The sequence below is a fragment of the Prinia subflava genome, chromosome 21 (assembly GCF_021018805.1).
Source record: "Prinia subflava isolate CZ2003 ecotype Zambia chromosome 21, Cam_Psub_1.2, whole genome shotgun sequence".
Classification (NCBI taxonomy): Eukaryota; Metazoa; Chordata; class Aves; order Passeriformes; family Cisticolidae; genus Prinia; species Prinia subflava.
In genome coordinates this window covers 7254376-7279727 of record NC_086267.1, presented here as the reverse complement: position 1 = coordinate 7279727, position 25352 = coordinate 7254376, and the positions used below count along the sequence as shown (strand labels likewise).

Below are 25352 nucleotides of genomic sequence, written 5' to 3'. Positions count from 1 at the left end.
GTGGAGCCACATGTGTGTCAGTGGTGTTATTGCCAGGAAGGCTCAGCTGAGGAGATGCAGTGATGCCTGTCCAGTGTGTGAGGCTGTGGCAGCCTCTGCAGAGCAGCTGCTGCAGCTGTGTCTGTGCCCACAGGGGTGGACACCATGGCCAACTACGAGGAGGTTCTGCACCTGATCCGCTACAGGAACTGGCGCACGGCGTCGCTGTTCGACAGAAAGTTCAAACTGCTCTGCTCGGAGCTCAACGGGCGCTACGTCAGCAACGACTTCCGAGTGGAGGTGGGTGAGCTGTGCCAGCTCTGGGCTCTGCAGCCTGCCTCAGACAGAGCAATTCTTCAGAGATTTTGTCCTGTAAATAAATACTACCAAATGGGAGCATTTCAGGCAGTAGTTTATGTATAAATGTCATTTTAGTCCTGTGTTTCAGGTTGAAATAAACCTGTTCTTTGCACTGTGGCTAATGGAGGTATGAAAGAGAAAAGGTTGCATTGAAAACACACATTATTTATTTAGCAAATGCAGTGAGAATGGGGCTACCAAAGAGCTGAGTGGCCTTTGTGTGTCACTTCTGGGATGCCACAGATGGACGTGCTGGGCCCTTCACTGTTTTGCTTGTGTGATTTGTAAATTTCTGATACTAAGGGATAATGTTCAAGCACAGAGAGGCTAAAATTGCATTTCTTCTATAGCAGGGTACAGCTTCATTTTTGTTTAGAATGCTTACATCAAATAAATGGAAGTACAGCAGAAAATGGTATTAAAAGCACTAAAATCTTAATTTTTTTCTCTTTATTTTTATCTCTTCAGAATTCAACTGTTGGGTTTCTGGAGTTTAACACTTTGTGTTTGTCTCTAGGTGAATGTTATCCACACAGCCAGCCCAGTGGAACATGCCAATCACATTGCTGCACAGCCACAGTTCATTCACCCGGTGCATCATTCCTTTGTTGATCTCTCTGGTCACAACTTGGCAAACCCTCATCCCTTTTCAGGTCAGGATTCTCAGCCACTGAAGCTGAGCGGTTTTTTTGTGGTGTTGCAGAGTTCTTTTCCCAGAGTTTAAACCTGTGTATTAGCCTAATAAAGCAGGCAGCTGCTCAGTCGTGTTCTGCTGTTGCCCAGGCAGGGAGGAGTGAGTTTTCAGAGCCCTGTGAAATTCCCTTTCCTGCCAGCAGGGCTTTCTGTGAGTGTGTAAGTGTTGGAAAAGTGAGGAACTGGGACAGAATTTCTTCTGAATGACAGGAGAAAAGAATTGCAGTGCTGTTCCTTTGATGAGTCATGGTATCTGCCCTTTCTGTTTTAATTACATTAATTTTGCATGGGTGTAGGTAGGATGTGAGAGGAAGAAAAACAGGCAATTCAGAGAGGAGTCTGTGTGTGGTAGAATGTGCTTTCCTTGTGTTTTGAGTCCTTCAGGTTGGTGTAATTGTATTTAAGGAACTGAGATCTAGTTCTTGCTTTCCTGCTGACTTTTGAAGTGGTTGTAGTCAAACTGTCTTTGTGTAATATTAATGAAATATAATAAAATGTGTTGCCACGTACCCTGGCAGGTGATGGGAGGGGAGTGTTTGTCAGCAGTGTGAGGTGAGCCCTGCTGTGTTTGGTGTTGCAGTGGTGCCCAGCACGGCCACGGTGGTGATCGTGGTGTGTGTCAGCTTCCTGGTGTTCATGATCATCCTGGGCGTGTTCCGCATCCGCGCCGCGCACCAGAGGAGCCTGCGCGACCAGGACACGGGCAAGGAGAGCGAGATGGACTGGGATGACTCTGCCCTCACCATCACTGTGAACCCCATGGAGGTAACCCGGGCCTGGGGCTCTTCCAGCTGCAGTGCTCTGACTGGCACGGGCAGAGGGGAGCAGAGCCAGCCCTGAGCACAGGGCAGGGACGGGAATCCGGAACGAACGGGCCGAGAGCCAAGAGCAGCTGTTTGGGGTCTTGCAGGGCTTGAGTTTCATGGTGGAGAATGGGATTTACAGGGCAGTGTCCAGCACTAGTGTTCATCGTGTGCACAGTGCTTTAAACGCAGCCTGCTTTTGTCTGCACTTGCAGAATTTATTGTCAAAACATCTGTTTATGGTGTTTCCTTCTCCTGTGGCTGACACCTGAATTTTTAAAAAATTGGGAACAACAAAGGATGTGTGACCTTCATGCTCTGTGTCCTATTGTAAGATCCTTTTCCAGTAGAATTAGCAGTACTGGATCACCCTTTAGAACCACTTTGTGTAGAGTGCCAGGACTGAGAGCAATGTCAAAGAACTCTTTTACAAAGTGCTGCTTCCTTTGTCTTTCTGGTTTCTGCCTAATTCCTGCTGACCTTCTGAATCCAGCAAGGAATCTGTAATAGTTCTTCCTCAATATAGTGCCTTGAATAAATAACAAAAAGAATTTTGGCCAGTATGGTAATGACAGCTAATTTTTGTCTGAACAGACTTATGAGGATCAACACAGCAGTGAAGAGGAGGAGGAGGAGGAGGAAGAAGAAAGTGAAGACGGAGAAGAAGATGACATCACCAGTGCAGAGTCTGAAAGCAGTGAGGAGGAAGAGGGAGAGCAGGAGGAGGACCAACAGAATGTTAACAGACAGCAGCAGCTGGAATGGGATGACTCCACCCTCAGTTATTGATTCTAGCTGCTCCCTTTGTCTTTATGTTCCCACCCTAGAAGACTCCACTGTAACACACTCCATTGGTACCAAGGATTCATGGTGTTTCAAACAAAAAAATTCATTCTGGCCAGTAGATTGAAGCCCCACACAAGCCGTGTTTGTGTTCTGTCAGCTAGTTCCTGATGTTTAGGGTTGTAGTTAGCACCTTTTCCTTCAGCCATGCCTCAGTGACTGGATTTTTTTTACGCTCTGTGAGGAACCACCTTGCACTTTTTTCTTCATGTCATCTCAGCTAAGTGACTCTACAGCTCTGTAGCCATTGCACATGAATTTCTGAACTGTCTTTTTTTGCTCAGTGAAACAAACTTGGCTTTGTTCCTTTTTCTCTTTCTAAAAGATGCAAAGATTGCTTGTTGACAAAGGGTAAAGCTGTGCTCATTTCAGCCTGTTGATTTCTTTTAATTTTTTTTCCCTGAATTAGTGCATGTGTAAAGTGGCAGAATGAGGTTAATATGTAGAAGATTAACAAGACTTTTTAATATTTTGTAAATATATTGGAATTATGTAATTATGTCATTTGTGGTAGTGAAAACAGGGATTGGGGTTTAAAACATGCTAAAGTGAAAAACCATGCAGCATGAACTATTCCAAGTCTCATCCCACTGCAGCAGGAGCACGGGCACAGTTGTTAGTGTAGATGTTCAGTAACTCTGTCTTGGCCTTGACTGCGATGTGCGCTCATGCCCCGCTCTCCTTGAACCCCTTCCTTTTCTTTCATCTCTTTTTTTTTTCTTTTTGCAGAGGGAACAGACAAGCTTGTGAGAAGTTGTGAAGGCTTTAGGAGCCTCTGCAGAGGTTCAGCTCCCCTGTGCACTACATTTTGGTTTTAATTTTTTTTTCTCCAGTTAAGGCTTGCCATAAAGGCTTTTAAGTTATTGGGGAGATAACACTACGTGTCTGGGGGGCAGCTGTGTGTGCTGTGCTGTGGGGGTGGCCGCAGCCCCGGGCAGTTGAGGGAGGCTGCCTGGAGTCCCGTGGGGGCCGTGCACCCCGGGGCAGTTTGGGTGTAGGGAGGTCTGGGTACCTGAGCACCCGGGCTGCCAGTCTGCAGGGAGAGGGATTTGGGGGTTTTCTGTTGTTCATCTTTTCACATTTGGAAGTGGGAGGGTCTGGGATGTAGCTGGTACCACTGAACACTCCTGCTCCTCCCCTGCAGCCCTTGTACAGTAATTCAGATTTGTCGGTGTTTTAAGCCTTTGTTTACACTTAGTAATTGTGTTTTCCTGCTGGTGAAAAACTGTAGCATAAATTATCCAACCAGAAAACCTTGGGAATCATGTTAATTCATGTGATTTGGGTTGTTCCTGATCCCAGTTCCAATTTGGGGTTGCAGAGAGCAGTAGCTGGAAGGTACAAATTGGGGAGTGGTGGTGCTGGTTTTTCTGTCAGGCAGGGTTGTTTGACTTTATTTGGTCTGATGCAGAGTTGTGAATAATGAATTTCTGCTTGATCTCTGTGGAGGTGGATTAGAGAGTAACTTGTTGTGCCTGTAGCAGGAGCCTGGGACTGCATCTCCTCCTGAGCACGGTGAGCCAAGCGCCAGCCCTTGCTCGTGGGGGTGGGTGCAGAGCCCAGGGGGCACAGGCAGGGCAGGGCCAGGAGCACTGGGGAAGGGCCAGAAAGGGCACAAAGGATCAGGGATCAGCACAAAGGATCAGGGATCAGCACAGAGGATCAGGGATCAGCTTGGGCCACGTGTTTGTGCAGTGGATTCCCAGAGCAGCCCGGCTCTCACCCTCCGGGATCGCTGGGGGTTGCTCTGGGGGAACCTGACTGAGGAGTGCCTTTACAATAGAGATGGACCTGGCAGCAGGGAAAGAACCCACACCAGAGCTTACTGTTTTTTGGGGTTGTTTTGGGGTTTTTTTTTAATGTAAAATTTTAGATTTCTAAAATGGGAAAATGGTTTTGACTACTTACGTGGTAATTAACTGCTAGTTTTAAGTAAACTGGGAAACTTTTAACTTATGTCTGACAGTTGTCCTGTGTTAATGTGTAGAAGACTTATCCTTCCATATACTGTTGCTGTAGCTGCTGTATTTTAGACCAAAACTGATCATGACTTAATGGTAATACTGAGGGGTTGTAATGTCCTGATGCAGTTTGTAGCCACTGTGGGTATAACTTTTCAGATGTGTATATTGGTAACAGGTCAGTTTGGAAAGTCTATAAGCTACAATAAATTTCTGGTTCTAAAGGTTGTTTGCATTTTTTATTTTACTGAGTGAAACAAAGTATATTCCAATTATATAAACTAAATTTGCCTCTGCTAGGGGAGCAGGAGAGTTTTGTGGTCATTGCTCTGAAGCTCAGAACGACTTGGCAGCTTTTGTGTACAATTTGTCAATATCTTTTATTTCTTATTTACAAAACATGTACCTAAAGCAACTGAAAAGCTAAACATGTAAACATTCTCTTTTTGCAGAACCAGGGTTTGGCTTAAAAAAATACTTCTTTTTTCAAGGCAACAGAATAAGCACAATCAGTTTGTACAGAGTTAAAAAAAATAATGACAGAAACATCTCTAAATAAATAGAAATAGGTCTACCATTCTGAGCATATTTATAAAAATGAGAAGCCACTTGTAATGAAATGGATCAGTTTTGAAAATTACATTAAGTTTCAATCTTTAGTACAGTTCAGCTTGCTGAAAACCATCAGGTGAGCTGCTGCTTTGTGAATCTGCAGTCAAAGGCAGAGATTTATCCAAGATGCTCTCCCAGGGTGTACAAGGAGGAAGCTCCACACCAGGACTCACTGAATTTTTACTGCTTGGAGGGAGGTAAAGTTTTCCAGCCTAGGTAACCTCTGTAAAACTGTGCTCAGTTCTTGCAGTTGACACTGATGCACCTTTGTGTTATTGCACTTCTCAAAGTGACAGGACAGCAGCCACTGCTGCCATCTGTGAGCCCTGGGGGCCTGAGGGGAGCAGGGCCCAGTGACCCCGGGCTCTGGCACTGCAGGGGAATTGCATTTCCAGCTCTGCAAGTGTAGTGTCTTCCACAAGAACCTGACTGGGGGCGTGGATTCAGTGCATCTCACCTTGCACAGGGCCCAGGATTTGTTTTGCTCTGTAAATTCGTTTACTAAGCGAGGAAATAGCAATATTTACTCTCTAAAATGGAGCAGAGACTGTTTCTCACTGATCAGCCTGCACAGAGCTCCAAATCCTGCACTATTTCCCTCTAGTACCAAAGCAGCTGTTGGAGCCTGAGTGCTTCACTCACAGTATTGTCTGAAGGTGGAGGAAAAGGGGCTCTCCCAGAGCTCAATTAAATTAAAATGAGGTGTCTTCTATGCCAGAACTGCTGCTTCTGCCAACAGGGGTTTGTATGAGTAGATCCAAACCAGAACAGACCTCACAGCTTAACATCTTTTATGAAAAGAAGCAATATTTTAATTTGAAGATGCACTCTTAGCGTTTTCAGGTTTGAAACCAAAATAAATGCAGAAATGCAGGAATTGAGGCTCAACTGAAGCCTAACTTTGGAAAACAGAGTACCTGACCCAGGTACGTTGATCCAGTGGCCACCCCAAAGCTGCTCTTGTGCCATCAGTTCTAGACAGCAATAGCTGAGTTCCCGCTCAGTTTCAGAACCCTTTGGCCTCTGGAGCAAACAGAAACAATATGACAATGTGGATGTTTTTATCCTGTCTCAAGGCAGAGTAAAAGCATTTTTCAAGTCAGCTTTGGTGTGCTTTGAGCTGACCCACCTCAGTGGACACTGACACAGGGCAGGAGGAGTGAGCACATGCTGAAGTTAACGCTTCTAAGCTGTAAGAGTGACCTAGAAGATGGGCTACAGGCATAGGGAGATCTCTGCTCAGCTAAATTTTCAAGAAAATAGAAATACAGACATCAGCACACTGAAGGGGTGTTACAGCTGCCTCAACTCTTCCATTGAAACCTGTATTTGAAGCTCAGGGAGTTCTCTAGGGTACAGCACCTCCACCTACCTTCACTGTAGGCAGCAGTTTTATTGCCTCACGTCTCCTCTTTGTCCCCAGAGATCTGCAGCAGCCGCAGTGGCTGAGGACAGGCCAACAGATTTTCAGTCGTGCAGCAATGTCAGATCTCTGGGAGCAGGTGGGGATGTTCCACGCTGTGCTTCACCTTCAGGGCCTGTCAGTGCTGGGCTGGGGCTGTTCCTTCTCCTGCCCTACTGCCTGTTGTCTTTGGACACGTTGTGTGCCAGCCAGTTCACTTTGGTTTTCCAGCTCTCCCGCAGGGCTTCGTTAAACTTCACTCTGAAGTGCTTCAGTGCCTCCTCATCAGTTTTCCCAAGGGCCAGGGAGTCCTGTGGGCAAGAGGCACAAATCAGTGCACAACTGAACAAGTCACTGCTCCACCAGTAAGATGTTTATTCATAAGAAACCACTCCACTGAAAGGAGGAATGGAGTAGCCATCAATTGCTTTTAATTGTTTTAATTGTTCTTGTAGCTGCAGGAGGTTTTTTCTCTGATAAACACTTGCACCCTCTGCTTCTGTTGGTGCGGGGAAAGAGCAGATTCTGTACTGCTCTTGTACAAAGTGTTCTGCAGCTGCCAGGGATGGGTGGTTATGACTCAGGAGGCAAACTAGGAAATGAGAGCCAAGGGCTTTGCCTCCTTCCCTGCAAGCTGGCACCTGCTGCCTTTGTGGTGAAGAACCTGAAGGGATTTCTGAGCACCAGGACCTGGCATTGCTGATGTCCTGCACGTGGGCATTGGACTCACTGTTCCTGGAGCTCATCTGCTTCTAAGAACCTGGCCTTGCACACTGAACTCCTTCTCGCCCAGCCACAAAATCAGGTGTTGAGTTTGAACCCCTTGCCTGGGCTCTGCCCCTTACCTTCAGGTACTGGATGTCTTTGGAGCAGCTGAGCTCTGGCAGCCCAGCAGCCTTCATCAGTGCAAAGAGGTGCAGGAAGAGGAGCCCGTGGCGCCGCAGGATCATGTAGGCCCTTTCACAGTAACCCCTGAACCTGTGCAGGAGCAAAGGAAAACTGCAAACCCGACCATTTTGGGGAGCAAAGCTATGTAGTCTGAACCCTGCTCTCTCCAGTTAATAATTTATTTACTTGTGTGTGTACAGGCAGCCATAGGCTGCATAATGGTGGAAATAAATACTCAAAATTTACAGCTTCAAAAACTGAAGTCAAAATTAAGGCCCAGCACTTACCTTTCAAACTTCTCGTTGTTGTTAGTTTTTCCTTGCTGGATGACATGCACAAAGTCGTAGGTTAAGATGAAAGGGACCCGTTCTCTATTAATACCAAATTTAGTCTTGAAGTTCCCCAAAAAGTGACCAAAATCAATATGGAACAGCTGCAAAAAAAAAAAAAAAAAAAAAAAAAAAAAAAAATTCAGAATATTACCTGTTTCAGCAGACCAGTGCTGAGTTCTCTTCAGCTGCTGCATTGAGCAGATCCTGGCTGTAGGGAGGCCAAAGGCCAGGCCCTGCCCTGGGGAGAGGCAGCAGGCAGTGCCAGGTTACTGCCCCGGGGAGAGGCAGCAGGCAGTGCCAGGTTACTGCCCCGGGGAGAGGCAGCAGGCAGTGCCAGGTTACTGCCCCGGGGAGAGGCAGTGTTCAGTGCCAGGGTGCCCAGGTTACTGCCCCGGGGAGAGGCAGTGTTCAGTGCCAGGGTGCCCAGGTTACTCCCCGGGGAGAGGCAGTGTTCAGTGCCAGGGTGCCCAGGTTACTCCCCGGGGAGAGGCAGTGTTCAGTGCCAGGGTGCCCAGGTTACTGCCCAGGGAGAGGCAGTGTTCAGTGCCCAGGTTACTGCCCAGGGAGAGGCAGTGTTCAGTGCCAGGGTGCCCAGGTTACCTGCCCTGTCTCCCGGACCATGATGTTGTCGCTGTGCCGGTCCCCAATGCCCAGCACGTAGGTGGCCACGCAGTACCCGGCACAGGACAGGGTGAACTCCTCGATGGCTTGGTCCAAGGCATCTCTAGAGAGGGTAAGAGAGAAAGGTAATTTTACTTTGGACTCCAGGACTGCCCCTGGGGAGTTTTCAGCTGCAGCAGAAGGGAGGGAAGCTCGTTTGGATTCCTGCAGTGCTCTCTGGAGTGCTCTCCCACCCCTGCTTTACAAAAATGAGCTGCAATCGTTGTCTGCATCTGAAGGGTCTGAATAAGGACCACAGTGGAATGAGATCCACACGAGGTGTCCCATGTGGGACAGCCTGGAGCTGTGCACAGCTGAAGGAAAAGGAGGCGGGGAGGGAAGGGGAGCCCCTCACCCTGGGTTCTTGGACTTGAGCCAGTTGAGCAGCGCGTCCTTGTTGAAGGCAGCCGTGGCCACCATGTTGCTCTTGTTGAGCTGGATGTTGGCGATGGTGTCCGAGTGCATGACCACCTCAATCAGCCCCGTCCTGTCTCCTGTGGAGAGGCAGCCATAAGGGGTCATCCTGCAGAGATGAGAGAAACCCTTCCACTGAAATCCTGCCCACAAGTGCGTGGTGTTCACTTCTAAGCTGCCCCTTGCCTGCCCTGCCTGGTCCCTTTCTGCTCTGCAGTTCTATTCCCCAGCCCCACAGAACCTGCCCAGCTCCAGAACGCCAGACAGACCTGGGGCAAAATGAGCTTGCAGGGAAAACAGCCTCACCCCCCCCGATCTGCCAGTGCAGGAGGACAACTGTGTGCACACTGCTCACCTCAGGTCCAGGCCCTCCTGCTTCCACAGGATGTCCATCAGCTGGATCATCTGCAGAGTCAGCATGTCCTGGCGCAGATCTGGGCAGCATTACAGAGGAAATTATCATTTTACTGTTCACAGGTATCCAATTACTGCACTAAAATCTTAATGAAAGAGAGAGGCACGTGAAATATAGGGGGGATTTAATAAGTATTTTCAGATTACTACCAAAAAACTCACTCAAAAATGTTAAAACGGCCCTCATTTACACAACCTCTTAATGGTCCAGATTTAGTCCCACTCACCCCAGTAAATACTTGAGACTAAAAGATAAATTTTCACAGGCATAATAAAGACTTACCATCTCCATTTTTAAAAATTATACCCACTCCACCTCCACCTGTCTCTTCATTATTAAACACAATCCACAAAGGTTTCATTTTGGAGTCCATGAAGGTGCACTGATCCACACTAGAGGAAATAAAATATTACCATCAGTTTCCATCTATTAAAATATCAGCCATCCTGATAAGCTGCCAGTCCTGCAGCAGCTCCACCCTCTGCTGGACTTGGGACTTCCGTGAGGAAAGAACCTTGGGATAACCCAAAACCTGGCTCCAGTGTGAAACAAAGCACCAAATTCCCACCAGTTCAGAGGTGCAGATCTCTCCCTTACCAAACTTCAGCGAGGATAATGTTGGGGTTCAGGGGGGACTGGAGGTGGGAAAGGGCTTCCCTGTAGGTTTCCTGCTTCATGCACATGTGCATCATCTCCTTGGTTTGAGGCTTGGTGGCCTTCTGAGAACTCACTTTCACAAAGTCATTCAGAGCTTTCATCTTGTTCAGTGCTTCTCCCTGAAAAGAGGGAGGGATAAAAAAATAGGAAATTCCTGGAGAAAGTTTAAAAAACATTAAAATCTCCTGTGAAATGTAAATTTTGGTTCTCTTATTTGTAGCAATTTCACACATTGCAACAGAACAAATTTAGTAGTATCTGCTTGAGGAAGATCCATAATTAATTGTGGATACTCTGCTGGGCACAAACGCAGTGCAAGGTAATGACTGCAGCAGGAATAAAGCACATTCCCACACACCAAAGGAGGAAGGGAAGTGCACTGGCTGGAAAAGTGAGGATGAGACCTGGAGCCCTTCCATGCTTTTGGGGAGTTCTGGTTCTGCTCAGTCCTGAAAAGAAGCAGCACTGGCTTGTGGGCACATCTTGAATACAAATTTTGTCTAGAGAGGAGTCTCTCGCTTCTGACGCTGGTAGTGACCCCTGCCAGGTAAGAGAGGTTTCAGAGTGGGCAAAAGCCAGCAGTACCTGCACACAGCAGCTGGAAGGGAATCCACTGCTCTGGATCAGCCAAGTGGGATCAGCTCCCAGGGATCAGCACCTCTCCCAACTGACCTAATGGCAGCCGTGGCCTGAACATTCCAGACCATTCCAGACCATTCCAGACCATTCCAGACACAGACTGCAGCCCGTGTGGGTGGGTAAGGGCTGAGCAAAGCCACCCATGCTGGGCATCTCCAGGACACGCCAAAACCAACAGCCCTTAGAGGCTTTTCTTGTGTTGCTGATAACATTCACTGGGGAGAGCCAACAGCTGGAAGGAGCCCCAAGCCAGAGGGAAGGCAGCCCTATGGCCCCAGGCAATGTGTACCTGCTTCATCAGCACCTTCATGTGGTGGGTGCTGCCCCGGCAGTAGGCTTCCAGGATGAGGCCAAACCTCAGGGAAACAGCAGGGACGTGCATCTCTGACCTGGGCAGGGAGTTAGAGCAGGGAGGTCAGAGCAGGGAGGTTTGTCACAGCACAGTGACTCATTCTCCCACTCACACCACCAACAGGGGGGGACAACACCAGAATATTTGGCTGCTGTTTAGATTCTGTGTAATGGGAAAGGGAAAAAATGCCCCCACCCCAGAAGGTGATGGAGGAAAATCACTGCTTGAGGTGATGAAACATCTTTCTGGGTGACTCAATCACCAACCCCTCCTTTGAGAACATCACTTGGGGACCAAGAACTGTTCAGAGTTTATGGCTCAGAGCTGGCACATGGCCATGGAAGCCCAAAGCAAATTCCAGCTCAGAGGCATGTGTGTATATAGTCACAAATACATATAAATTCTGAAAGCAGAACCTATCCCAAACACCACCATTACAATGACAAAAGACAAAAATAAATGAACAAAAAATGATATTGCGTCCTCCTGTAATAATTCTCACTGAGTCACCTGAGGTAAAAAGTAGCAGTTCCCCCTTCCCAGAGCAATGAAGGTAAATGCTGGTTTCACTTGATTACTGAGAAAAACCCTAAAACGTTTGCTCCTCACCTCAGATGCCAGAAGAGGAAGTGGCCGATCTTGCGGTTGGATAATGCCCTTTCCAGCAGGAACTTGGTTAATTCACAGTCTAGGTAGGATTCATACTTGAGCACCTGGACAAGCTGCAGCAGGTACTGGAACACATCATCATCCCTGTGGACAGAAGGGAAACGTGAAACACAGCCTTGCCTTCCCTGCCACAAGTGTTGCTGTGAAAGCCGTGCAGACGAGGCTGTCACTCCTGTTCACAGCCCCGAGCAGAAATAGAGAGGGCTCTGCCCCCCTGGGACAACACTTACGTCAGCTTCTTCAGGGAGTTGACAGCAAAGGAACCAACATAACGGTCAGGAAAGCTGAAATCCAGCAGCTCCAAGGCATTCAGGACAGGCAGCTCGGGCCAGGTCTGAAGCAGGGAAATCATCTGTAATCACCAAAAAGAAAATGGGGGGAAAAAAGGAACGAGGTTTTTATGACAATGGATAAAAACCTGAAATTCTACTGATGAAAGAGCAGCTCCTTATTGGGGGGTCACTATTTATAGATGCCTCACAGCAAGTTCACAGATACCAGGTCAAAAACTCATCCCTTGGGGTGGCTTGTGATGATCTCTTACTATCATTTAAAAATACTCAATCCAGATCTCTTTTATCCCTAGAATTAAACAGATTTTTTTTTTTGCCTCCAGTTTTCTGAAGGGATAAACAAGACCCTGCAGGCCAATAACAGGGACAGCCCACAGAACCAAACAGAGCCCAAGAAGAGCCAGACCTCAGGTGGTACCAGCTGGGAACCTCCCTGAGAAAACTGAAACATCCCTGCTCGGCTGGGCTCCCAAACACAGCACAGGAATGCAGACACTGAGGGGGAGCCCTGGCTGCCAGCCCCAGCGTCCTCACCTGGGCCACGTCCTCGTGCTTGTTCCACTTGGTGACGATGAGCAGCTTGGCCAGGGCCTGCGGGTACTGGTCACGGATGTCGTACCTCATCTTCCACACCAGGTCCTTCTCGTGCTCGTACAGCTCCGTGTGGCTCCTGCGCTCCAGGATCTCCTTCAGCTGCAGCCTCTGCCCACAGCAAGGAGCACACACAGGGCTCAGGCTCGGCCCACAGGGCTTGCTCAGCTCAGAGAGACCCTACAGGACTGGGCATGACCCACTTTGGTCAAAAATGCTGGGAAGGGGGCAGGGGGAAACAACCAGTCCGTGAAACCAGGCTCGCAGGCAGCTGAAAGCTGATGGCAGAAGACTCACCTCCTCAGAATCTTCTGGTGCAGCTCGGGGTTGTTCTCCATTCCTCCCCAACTCCAGCAGCTGGGACACAAATAAAGTTAAGAGAAGAAGTGAAATTTTCAGTTAACAATATCTATTCACCAGTCCCTGTCGATGGCTGCCCCAGAAGTTCCCCACTGGAAGGACAGTGAGGAATTTCCTCCCACAGCAGTGTCCCACCTGCTCGAAGGATGGGTAGTACACAGGATGTGCTGCCACGCTGGGGAAGCAGATGACCAGGGCTGCTGCACTCTCTGTGTTGGGGTTGCACTGCACTGTGCCCATGGGGTTCAGAAGTTCCCCTTTCTCATCTGAAAAACAAAGTACAAAAAACCCCATGAGCCCGAATCTTGTGAAGCTTTGATGCAGAAAGCAGAGCAGAGACTGTCCCTGGCCACCAGCACTTCACCCTCCCGAGCCTCCCCTGTGAGGGGCAGTGACACCCTCAGGCCAGCAGCCGCCTCTCAGCTCACAAAGCCAAGCTCAACAAAGCCTGGCCTCGGCAGGGCTCCAGCTGCCATCAGCACAGAGCAGTGGCCACTCCACCTCCTGAGGATGCCAAGGAGCAGCTCCCCCTCCTGCCGTACCTGGGAAGGAGGACCACATGTGCAGGCAGCACTCCCCTGTCTTCAGCTGGTCCTTGTAGTCGAAGAGCATCACGTTGACCCAGGCGATGGGACAGTCCTGCGGGGACACCGCGCTCGGTGGGCACAGGGCTGGGGGCACAGAGCCCCTGCAGAGGCACACCCTGTCTGCTCCCCTGCTGGGTCCTCCAAAATTCAGGGTACAACACTGCACCGGGCATTTGCCAAAACCTGGGGTCCTCTGGGTGGTGTTGAGTGGCACCAAACGCTCCCCACAAATGTGCCTAAAACTTCACCATCTGGTATTTGGCATAGCTGAAGGATCTCTAATTTTCCAATAAAGCCTTGCTACTCTACACTCAATATTTGAGGGAACTATTACATATTTCATATATTTCACAATTTGAGGGGGAGGGAGAAGAACTAATTTTGAAACAGGGAACACAGGGTAGGCACGATTCTGGAAAATGAGACAAAGGATGCTAGAAATAGCTCATAATAGGAAAAAAGGGCTTGGCTTCTCTGTACAATAATAAACACTATCTATAGAAATCAAACTTTATGCTGCAAATCCCATGGCACACCCCCAAAATAAACCCCACAAATCCAAGGCAGTCTCGTTCTGGGGGAGGGACTCCAGCAAGTGACTGAGACATGGCCAAGACAACTCCTGCCCTGCCCTCACCCAGCTCCCAGCCCCAGAGCAGACACACGTGCCACGAGTGAGCTCAGCTTCCCTGCAGTCAGGGTCCCCAGATGGAACACTTCACCTCATCCAGCAGCACTCGGAGCTCAGCTCACACCACGGCTCAAGCACAGAAAAGGGGTGGAAAAGGGGCTGGGTGGCAGAAATTCTGTGTGGAGGCACCCACAGACAGTGTCCCGTGGGAAGGAACCACAGTGAGATACCACTGGGGCACTCTAACAGGGCAGAGCCCTGCCCCAGAGAACACCCAAGCACGTGGTGGAGGTAACAGGGTCCCCATTTCCCTCTCACGTGACAAAATGAGTCACTCCCAAACCTTGGCACTCATTTGATTACTCCAAATATCTTCAGTAAAATCACATTTGAGACATCAGCTTCCAGATCACAGGGAAAAGCCAAATAAAACACTATAAACCAGCAATAACCTTTTCTAACAGAGCAAATGACATCTAACCACAGCTCAGAGCCTGCCAAAACACAAGGCAAGATTTCTGGTGGATAAGGTCCAGCAAAACAAGGATCCAGCACTCTAAAGACTGACATCTCCTGCATGATTTAGAGGAACACTGAAAGCCAGCCCTCTGGGTGACATTAACCCTCTGACTCACCCAGTCAGCCTGCAAACTGGTTTTGTGGTAGTAAATTATTTAGTCCCACCTATCTGCTATGGACAGTATGCATATAAGCAACATGTATGGAATAAATATCTGAGTAACAAAAAAAAAAACCCCAACAAAACCCAATCAAAACAAAGAAAAAAATCAGGGTGCACTCTGTAACCTGCCCTTACCAATCATTGGAAGTGATTTCTGGACACTTCACTCAGAGCTGTAGCTCACTATGTGGAAAATTTCCTTTTTGCAGTGCTCAGCTGCAGTGAATGTTGTGATTTTATATTAAAAGCTCATCAGAATGCACCCACCTTTCCCCAGCACCAGACCAAACATAAATAAGATACTCTTAACAACTCAGCTAAACAGACTGGATGTGTTTTGTCAATCAGAACAGCAAGATTTCCTTCTCATTGCTTCAAAACTGAAAATTATTCCAGTGTGACCACAAACATCCAGCCTGTGGATGAATCACATCTTCTGTCCAACAAAAGCCTCCAGGAGGAGCTGGGGTTCTGCTATTCTTAAATAAAAAAGAAACCCAACAATAAAACTGTAAATCCTGGTCCTGGCCTCAAAATGTTTCCAGTCTGAAGACTTCAACCCAGAAATTGGTCCCCACAAGCAGGATTCATGAGCTGGCTGGTGCTCCCAGACATGACTGCACAGTAACCCTGAGAACTCCACTGATGTCAGCACAACAAAGCTCAAAGTGCCTCCCAACAGTGAGGAGTGAGCAGAACTGCAATCCTCTGTATCACACTCATCAGTGCCTCATTCCTCTGCACTCCAGCACAGATGGCATGAGTAACCCTCTCCTTGAGGCACCAGAACTGTGTCTTTGTGGTCACAGAAACAATAATTTGCAGAGGCACAAATGCGTTTGCTGCTCATCAAACTCTCACATGCAAAGAGCTGGAGGATTACATTACAGCTCTGGGAAATCAGCAATTTAATTACAGGCTGCAGTTGGATCTACTTTTACTTACTAAATTATTAATGGGCTAGAAGTTTGGGAATGTGAGAAGTATCACTACCTCTGAATAAGATGCTCAAATCAAAGTGATTTAACACTTTCTATGGGCAGTTTGCAGCACCCGAACAGTAACCTTGAACAATCTGTACTTTAATTTTACCTTGCCTAATGCTTTGCCATAACCAATGTTCACATTCCTCAGTTTATTCTCCCTCCCTAGCTGGTCATTTGCCGCACTGGGGATTTGCAGGAAAGTCCTTGTTAGAAAGAAAACGCAACAGAGATGATGGTTTAACCTCCACTACAAAACAAGGAAGTTGCGGAACAGCGAAACAGGGACACCAACTAAAGTGATTCCTCTTTAGGCCCAGTCAGAGGCGGGGTATGTTTCTTAATGGTCTTTCTAGAGAAGTTACATTTAAACAGCCTTTCTTACAAGCAGCCACCTCTCAGCTTCCTGTTGCTATTGAAGGAGCTATTGCCATCACTCTAAACTGTTTTATCACCGTGCAGTTTTCTGAAAGCAAAGGCCACTCGGTGCAGAACCATGTCCTGGCTCTGCAGCCCCGGCAGCCCGGCTCAGGCCCAGCCTGGCTTCACTCACAGCTTTCTTGGACTTCTTCTTGGTGGAGCGAGCCTTCTTGGCCTTCTCGACGACGGCGTAGAGCGCCAGGCAGAGCCGCGCCATGCGCGGCAGGTCGCTCACGCTGATGTCGAAGTCCAGGCGCTGCCGCCACACGGGCTCCGAGCTCACGGCCACCTCCCCGCTGGACACGGTCTTGCACAGCATCTCGTGGCCGTGGAACAGGCCCGCCTGCACCACCAGCTACGGGCAATAACACAACCATCAGCCCGGGGGGCTGCTGAGGACACGGAGAGGAGAGGAACAGGGCAGCCCTCCCCTGAGCAGGGTGTCTGCTCCTGCCTCTTTCCAGTTCACTGAGACATTCACTCTGAGGTCTGTCTCTTTACTCAGCTTCAGTAAGGGCAGTGTTATCTTCTCACTTCATGCAGACCTGCACATTGATTAATGTGACACGTTCTTGCCCACTTTCCCTCCTTTCCCAAAGGGCAGCTCTTCCCCTACTCCCCATTTTCCTGCTCCCCCTTCATGGCAAACACCCCACACATCCCAGCCCCTGCTGCCTCCTGCTTTCTGCCTCCCCTTTGCCAGTCACTGCCTCTCCCACCACCCTCTTCTCAGAGCTGGCTTTCCCCTGCTGCTGCTGCAGCCTCCCTGCCCTGCCCAGCACTGCACGGTGCCCTCACCAGGGCAGCAGCTCTGCTTGCTCTGCAGCAGCTTTTCCAATGCTGGGCTGCTGTCTGGCCACTTCCCTCCCCACTCCTGTCGTGCTGCAGCTCAGAAACTTTCCAAAGGTTGGAGGAAGCCCCACAGGAGCAGGTGAGATCACAGAGCCACCTCCACTGCCCTCCCCACACGAAGGAGAGGGATGTGGCTGGGAAAGCACAGGCACAAACCCCGGAGTGAGTCAGGGCCCACCTTCATTCTCTCATCTGCGTTGACCTTGCTGCCTTGCACCAGCTCGATGTAGAAAGGCTGCTCCAAGGACCAGAGAGAGCCGTAGTTTGGCTGGGAAGAGAAAAGGGTTCTGATCAGAAACAGGTGCAACAAAGGCCTCTCAAGTCAGCACCAGGACTCATCTCCCATTCCAGGCCTTTGGGTCCCACAGAAAAGAGCAAGAAGCCTGGGACAGCCAGGGAAGGGGGCTGGAAATTTCCATCTTAGACCCCCGCTGGGCACCTGTCCTGAGGAGGGCAGGGAGAACCCACTGCTGCTCCCAGCCAAGCCCAGCACATCCACCAGCAGAGCCCAGGGTGAGCCCAGGGTCACTGCCCCCCTTTACCTTTTTCTTGGGGAGCGGGGGGGGCTTGCAGGCCGCCTTGGGGGGGCTGGTGATGCAGTTGCTCTGCTCGTCCCTCATGGCAATGATGGCAGAGGAGTGCACCATGGTCAGGTGGGGGGTCAGGCCCCGCTGCAGGCAGCTGCGGATGTGCTGAGAGGGGACAGGGTCAGCCAGGCCACCCGGCCAGGGCCACCCAGCCAGGCAGGGACCTGTGCAGGGACCCAGGGAAGGACACAGCCACAACCCCATTCCACTTCTCAGCTATCTCCTCTTGCTTTATAAACCTGCAACTCACTGGCCTCATGTTGCCAGAACTGAGAATATGAAGTGCCTTTTACAGCTGGCATTTCATCAATGGAGTCATGGCTGCATTTAGGGAAAGCACTGAGGAGGATTCAGCACTCCCAGCAGGAGACTGCCCTGCCAGAGGGGCACACGACTCAGGATTACTTGCTCAAATTTCAACAGGAGAACCCTCATCCCACCATACCAGCAAGCAGATATTTCCAGAACCACAGTCTCTAAATGTATTTACACAGCACTTGGCACCCAGGGACAGGCTTAGACCACTGGCCCCCCAGAATAAGGATTTATTAGGTTGCTAGAAGTGTCCTTTGCCCTAAGTAGCATCCAGGTCCTGCCACTGGATGCTGCACTCCTGTAAACAGCGCTGTCTCCTTGCCAGCATGTCCCAACCCACGCCCCCAGCAAGAGCAGGCCATGTGGGAACAGAGTCACTGATAAAGGAAGACACGAGGCTCACCTGGAACCGGTACAGGGGGTAGTTCCCATAGAGATATTCACATTTCCCATTCACCTGCAGGGTGTAGTCCTCTGGCTTCTGCACGGTCTCGTGGCGGAACACAGTAGCCTGTTTCTTAATAGCATAGCTCATCAAGGTGATGGGGAACTCCCAGGGGGAGATCTGGAACGTGAAGCTCTCCTGCAATCCCAACAACGCAGCAAACTCAGACACCAGCACAGGGTGAAGGGGCACAGACAGGGAACAACATTCCTGCTGCTGGCAGTGAGCAGCAGGACGGGAAGGTACAATCACACACACACAGTAGGGATCACCAGCTCGCGTGGCTGCCAGTCACTAAAAACCTTCCCAGAGTCATTCCAGCAGCAGGGCAGAGGCTGCGAGGGTCCCCATGCTCAAACACACTGCTCTGAAGGCCCTTTTCCTGTGAGGGGGACCTGGCTTCATGCCGAGGCACAGCATGCAGAACATCAACCAAGGGCAGGAGGCAGCAGCAGGGGCCCAGGGGCAGCACAGACCAGTGCCTGCAAGCAGGGTTTGCTGAGCTGAGCAGGCTCTCGAGCTTCCAAAGGAAAGTCAGGTATTGGATTCTGTGCTCCTTTCCTACCCAAACCCAAAAGGGTTTCCAGCCCATGTACATGCAGCAACCTCAGCCCCCAGCTAACCAGTGCACCCAGTGCATGTTCAGGAGGGAGAACAGCTCCCTCCCAACCCTCTCCACAGGGAAAGGAACCTGGAGAACGAAGATGAGCACTGAACACATGGAAACACTGTCCAGGTACACACACAGAGGCTTCCAAAGGAAAAGCACAAACCATCAAAGCTGTGACAGAAAAGCTTTACCCCGCCAGACTGGAACTTGACGTTGACAAAAATGTTCTTGGTGGGGATTTGCAGAGAGCCAGTCCCGAGGCCCTTGGCCACGGGCTCCAGCTGCAGGGGGAAGCTGTACTCCATCCACGCTGCCCAGCTGAGCTGCTGCCGCTTTGCCGCTTTCTCCTCGCAGAACTGGCACATTTTGGTGCGGAAATCGCTCACCTCTGGGTCCTGCACAGAGTCAAACTCGTGCAGACCTGCGTGGAAAGCAAGAGAGGAAGGCAAAATAAGCATCTGCAGACACTGGGGGAAATGAACCTTCTCCTCAAATGTCTGTGAAAGTCTCGCTGAGCACATGTTTAACACGTGGCCAAAAGCAGAGCTCCCGGCAATCATTCACAGTGCGCAGCCGCCCCGACCCAGCCCCCAGCGCTCTGCCAGCAGCAGCACCAGCTCCCCTGGCTCTGACAGGTAGTGCTCCCTCTCTGCACCCACTGCAGACCGAACCTCTGATGCCCCAGAGCATGAGCAGGGCTCCAGCTCCGCCCCACAGGCAGCCGGGCTGGACGGGAGCGGTGCGGGCTGACCTTTCCCGATGAGCAGGCTGATCTGGGAGTTGAGGACCTTCTTGGCCCTGTCCCCCTCGCGCGCCACGAGGCGCAGGACGGGCAGGAAGGGCTGGATGTCGCAGAGGCGGCGCTGCTCGTCCTCCAGCTCCTGCTGCTCGGCCGTCTGGTTGATGCAGGTGAACACGTAGGCCTCGGGGTCACTGAGCATGTGGAACAGCGGCTCATACTGCGCGTGCTTCCAGAGCACCTGCGGGCAGCGCGCAGCGTCACCTCGTGGGCACCTCCCATTGTCACCTGCTGCTGTCACCCTGCCACTGTCACCCTCCCATTGTCACCCTGCTGCTGTCACCCTCCCATTGTCACCCTGCTGCTGTCACCCTCCCATTGTCACCTGGCCACTGTCACCCTCCCATTGTCACCCTGCTGCTGTCACCCTCCCATTGTCACCTGCTGCTGTCACCCTCCCATTGTCACCTGCTGCTGTCACCCTCCCATTGTCACCTGGCTGCTGTCACCCTCCCATTGTCACCCTCCCGCTATCACCCTCCCACTGTCACCCTGCCATTGTCACCCGGCTGCTGTCACCTGGTTGCTGTCACCCTGCACACCTCACCCAGCTGTTGTCACCCTGCCGCTGTCACCCACCACCTCTCCTCAGCACACAGCTGAGGCAGAGCACAGCCCAAGCTCCTCTCAGCACCCCTGGTCCTGCAATCCCAGGCTGCTCCTCAGCCAGGTCTGGTGGCTCCAGCTCGTGGATAGGTTTATTTGCAGGTGCCTTTAAGTGACTTCCTTTTTTCATGCTTGCTTTTTGTTTTGGGCAATGATAATCCCTCAGCCTGAGCATTTAAATACCCCCCACCTGAATATCTCACAGTAAGCACCTGCTGACTCTGGTCCTGTGAAACAGAGCAATTACTCACACTGCAAACAAAATTGGGTTAAGTAACTTGCTCCCAGTAACATGAAATCTGTGACAGCAGCCAAGAGCTCCTCAAGTCTTGTCAACACTATCCAGTTCCCAAAGATCCTTCTGTCCCTGTGGATAGCACTCTCACATTACTTCATATCCCTTTTTTTACTCTCATCCTAAGTGCCTGCCATTGGAGGCTAAACTCTGGAGCAGATGGGGCTCTGGCTGTAACACAGACTGTCACCTCACAGCTGGTATAAGGCTGTTACCTGCTTGATGGTGCCCAGGCTGGCATTGCAGGGCACTGAGAGGTTCAGGTATATGCCTGTGGGCAGCAAAAAGTCCACCTGGATGTTTTGGTTCTCCCCCTTGGACCAGAATTCCGTAGGGCAGTAAATGCCTGGGGGCATCCTGCTCACTGCTTAGCTACCACCTGCAAGAAAAGGAAAAACAATCTGTTGCTGTTGACTACACATTATTTGCTCAGTTCTGTGCTGGGCTCTTTAGAAAATTAATGTGCAAATGAGCCTAAAGAAAGGAAGGTCAGCACAGCCTTAAAGCTCAGGAAAACATAGACCTTAGTAAAAACTCCACTTCAGTGCCTTTGAGCCACATGTAACTATAACATTTGCCTCTATTTTAATACAACCTTCTCTTAATCCCTTCTAGGATGGGATTAACATCTACATCTACATTTGACAAAGAAATAAGAGAATTCTCTTCTCTGGAGATCAGACACTTGTCCCAATAGCTCATCTATGACCAAGCAGCCAAGAGAAACAGTAAATTCCTACCCCTGGCTGTGTAAGGCAATCCTCAGGCCTCATGCTCCAAGCTCTGCTTTGTTTTTCCAGAGCTCAGTTCCAGTCTGCAAGAGGGAGAAGGAGTTGTTGCTGGTTCCAAGTATGCATGCATTTTTATACACACAAACAAATAATACTCTGCTGTACATCCCCCCTCTACAAGTACAGAGAAATGAAGTTGAAGGGTGAGGCGATCAGAACAAGTTTGTTAATTCCATCTGCAGCCTGTCCCTTGGCAGGATGCTACCATTTATTTTCAGTACATCCAAGGAATGCAATGAAGAGAACAAGAATCTGAACACTGTCAGGTACAAACTGCTGTTTTCAAACACAGGTTGAAACAAAAGATATTCACCAGTGGCCTGTCAGACATTTCCTTTCTCAAAGACGTGTAACAAAGTCTCCATCCATTTGCCCACAAGCAAAATACTACAGCAATAAAACCTCCAGTTTCCTGCACAGATGACAAGCGGCAGAGAGTGGTGTCCCCACATGCTGGGGACTCTGGAACTGCTAGCATTGGCTCCCAGCAAGAGACAGGGAAGTGGCTCTAACTTATTCTCTCCAAACACCCCAGCAGAGAAACCAGCTCACCTCAATTCCCTCTCACCAGAGTTTTCCTGTCAGGTCAGCAGAGGACCATCCCAGGAACATCCAGGAACAGCCCGGAAGGTGCCACGGCTCCAAACTCAGCCCTGAGCAAGTCTGGGTTCCTTCTCCTTAGCCCATGAAACCAGCACAAAATTTCCCCATTCACAACTTCAAATACAGCTTTGCAGCTGTGGGTGTAGAGACTTAGAAAGGAGCTGAGCTAAGTGCTGCTGCTTCCCAAACCACAAAGTCCTGCTGGCAGCTCCTCAGGAGCCAGCCCTGAGCTTCAGCACGAGGAGCTCAGCATCTTATCTGCCAGGTCCCGGGAACACACCACTTCCCTGTCAGCAGTGAGGTCAGGATTCCCAGAAACATGAGCTGTGTTTTATCTGTCCTGCTTCCTCAGCACAGAGGCTGCATCACCCAGCGACCGGATAGAGAGACCACAAACCACCCCTGGGCCTTACAGGGAGGGGAGCAAAGGGGGAGGAGGCAAGGGTTACAAGTTTGAATAAAGCAAAACAAGCTGGCCTTGTTTTCTGCTCATCAACAATAAAAACAGCAGGTTTCTGGTGTATCTGCTACCTCAGCCTAAATCAGCAAACTACCACAACTCTACTGGCCAGCAGAGACAGAGACACAGCAATGGCTGAGATGCTCCCTTCTGCTGAGGATTTCTGTTGGCACCGCATCCCAGAGAATAGGAGGTACCTGTCTAAGCCATGAGCACTACAATGTCAGTTCAAGCCCAACGCCTCGTCTTTCCAAACGTCCTGATTTAGAGGATGCAGGATTTTTTCAACAGAACCTGGCGTGAATATACCAAAGGAAGAATAACTCTGGACTTTCATCATCTCTAATACATAATTTACCAAGTCTCTCCCCTTCCCATTGCTAAATTCAGAACATTCTACTTGTTGGAGCTCAGACCTGATGCAGTGTGACAGCTCTTACAGGAGGCACGCTCTGCAGAGGGGGGACCCCTGCACCACCTGGCTTCCCTCTTCCCCTTTGCCTTGGGAACCTGAACAGAGCTCTCCAGGCTTTTTCCCACCTTCCATGGAAGTGTTCTGGCTGTGTGGAAACTACAAGGATCAAGCTTTAACCACTGGGGGTAAGAATCCCTTGGCTTGGGCCCTTCCCTTAATGAAATAAAGACTCCTTTGAGCTTTTAAATTGTTCAATGCCCACCTGACACACACACTTCCACAAATCAGGCTCACAGGGAAAAGTAATGGAAGCAGAACTACACTAATGTGATCTGAACCGGGGATAACCTTGTTTGTGTGCAGGGCTGATGATGAAAGGGGTTGTCAGCAAGAGAAGAGATAGGAAAGCAGAATGTACGTGTTGTGATAAAAACAAGCTGCAGTTCTGGGGGCTCGCAGCTCCAGAAGAGCATCAGAGCAATGCACCATCATTCAAGCTCAGCAGAGCCTTAGATCCAACCAGAAGCAATAGCCAGAGGGAGGGGAAAAGGAGTTCAGGCAAAGCAACTTAAGAGAAAAAGAAATGTAAAGCCATTCCTCATTCTGGGAGTAAAACAGTATCACCAGAGAGAGGCAGAGAGACATCAGAGAGAGAGAAAAGCATCTGATGGGAGACATGAGAACCTTTCTCTGGTGGAAACTTCCAATCAGCTTTTAGGCAAATTCACAATACTGCCTAAGGAACTACCTGGTGGGAAACCATATATTCAGTGGTTAAAGCAAAAGCTTGAAAACCAACACTGTGCAAAGCTCTGTTCCCAAACCTGACAGTTGTTTGCTGCACAACATCAAACAACAAACTCCTCCCTGTTCCAGCTTTCTCCCAGGCACCAGTACAGTCTGTAACTCATGAGGGATGTTGTAACTCTTAAACACTGGCAAAGTGATGTGAGATCCTTGCACCCTTGCTATTACTGCTAACACAGGCAGAACCTGGGAGTTGGAGGAAGTTGTGACAAACGAAAGCTTCCAGCTGAAGAAGATGCTGAAATTAGGCTTTTTCCACTGTTCCCAATGGCTCCTCAATACCAGGAACAAAGTCCATCTTGTTGATGGAGACAAAAAACAAGCCATGCATTTCTAATGACTTCTGTCACAACATTCAACTTTCAGGTCCCCATCTCAGGCACACACAGCGTGCGACGTTTGCGACTCTCTTCTGGGAGCTCCTAAAAGAGTTCCTCATGCCCGGCCAAAAACATGATCCAAAGCTGACCCACAGCAGAAACACACACGGCTGTGAACAACTGAGCCCCGCAGCACAAGCCCGACACCACGGAAGGTCTGGATCACCAGGTGCTGGCACTCCCCAGGCCCGCGAGTAACAACTGTGGTGACAACGCGCCCTGTGCCAAACCCACCACAGAGGCCAGGCAGACCCAGCAGCACCCGAGATCACCAGCAGCACCCCGTGGGGTGGGCCGGCAGGTGAGGAGTGGTTACCGGCCAAAACAGCAGCCCGCTGCCATCCCTCCCTCCATCCCTCCATCCCTCCATCCATCCGCACACCGAGCCCAGCGCTGCCACCAGCACGGGGGACACCGCGCCAAGGGCGGCCCCTGAGCCGCTCCAGCCCCGCAGCCCCGGGCTCCGCAAAGCCCCGCTCTCCCTGCAGCAGGAGCGCGTTTCCCGAGGAGCAGCGCCGGCGTTTGCCGCAGACGGCCCCGGACGAGCCCCGCAGCGCCGGCCGCGCACCCCGGAGCCCCCGGCCCCGCCCGGGCCCCGCTCCCAGCCCCGACCCCGGCCCGGCGCTCACCTGCGCTGGCGGCCGGGGGCTCCCGGGGGCTGCGGGGCTCCCGCGCTCCCGGCCCGGCCCCGCTCCGGCCCCGCCTGCAAAGGGAGAAGCGGCCGCGCCCCGCCCGCCGTGCCCGCCCCGGCCCGGCCCCTCCCCGGTCCCGCCGGGCCGGCCGAACAGCGCGGGTCCGCCCCGGTACCGCCCCGGTACCGCCGGGCCGGCCGAGCGGGTCCGCCCCGGTACCGCCCCGGTACCGCGGCCCCGCTCCGCACGCACCGGGCGCTCCGGGAGATGCGGGCGCGGAGGGCAGCGGCGACAGGGGATGGTGGCGGCGGCGGCAGGGGATGGTGGCAGCAGGGGATGGTGGCAGCAGGGGATGGTGGCAGCGGCGGCAGGGGATGGTGGCAGCCGAGCGCACCGAGCATGACGTGGCTGCCACCCTGTGCCGCACTGGCGGCGTCCCTGAGGCACTCACGGCTCGCTCCGAACCGCAGGGCCGAGCAACAGCACAACACCGAGGGCTGGTCCTGCATCCGCATCTGTGCATGGATGC

General features: G+C 50.9%; 2 protein-coding genes across 8 annotated transcripts in view; one reads left to right on the top strand and one right to left on the bottom strand.

The window, feature by feature from the left end:
• Window positions 1–4863, top strand: part of CLSTN1 (calsyntenin 1) — a 29354-nt gene extending 24491 nt beyond the window's left edge. For all 4 annotated transcript variants that reach the window (XM_063417454.1, XM_063417455.1, XM_063417453.1 and 1 more), the window contains 4 exons: window positions 134–279; window positions 857–992; window positions 1613–1797; window positions 2430–4863. In XM_063417454.1, the coding sequence (XP_063273524.1) occupies window positions 134–279; window positions 857–992; window positions 1613–1797; window positions 2430–2624 (662 nt within the window). In that variant the 3' untranslated portion in view covers window positions 2625–4863. The remainder of the gene's footprint in view (window positions 1–133; window positions 280–856; window positions 993–1612; window positions 1798–2429) is intronic.
• On the bottom strand, window positions 4417–24910 carry PIK3CD (phosphatidylinositol-4,5-bisphosphate 3-kinase catalytic subunit delta). Of its 4 annotated transcripts, XR_010082836.1 has the most exons (25): window positions 24821–24909; window positions 21476–21549; window positions 20951–21114; window positions 19787–20015; window positions 19227–19456; window positions 18384–18563; window positions 17621–17770; window positions 17257–17346; window positions 16360–16581; window positions 13466–13562; window positions 13059–13189; window positions 12861–12920; window positions 12507–12674; window positions 11910–12031; window positions 11620–11763; window positions 10948–11047; window positions 9960–10138; window positions 9645–9754; window positions 9303–9381; window positions 8889–9056; window positions 8474–8597; window positions 7829–7974; window positions 7499–7631; window positions 6624–6964; window positions 4417–6274 (listed from the first exon to the last, which is right to left on the bottom strand). XR_010082836.1 is itself a non-coding variant. In XM_063417459.1 (24 exons), exons 3-24 carry the CDS (start codon window positions 21089–21091, stop codon window positions 6827–6829), a joined length of 3087 nt encoding a protein of 1028 aa, XP_063273529.1. In that variant the 5' UTR covers window positions 21092–21114; window positions 21476–21549; window positions 24821–24910; the 3' UTR covers window positions 4417–6826. The 4 variants fall into 4 exon arrangements, 3 of the variants coding, with proteins under 3 accessions (XP_063273529.1, XP_063273527.1, XP_063273528.1); XM_063417459.1 differs by having other exon boundaries at window positions 4417–6964; window positions 18438–18563; window positions 24821–24910; XM_063417457.1 differs by having other exon boundaries at window positions 4417–6964.
• Window positions 24911–25352: the final 442 nt, after the last annotated feature.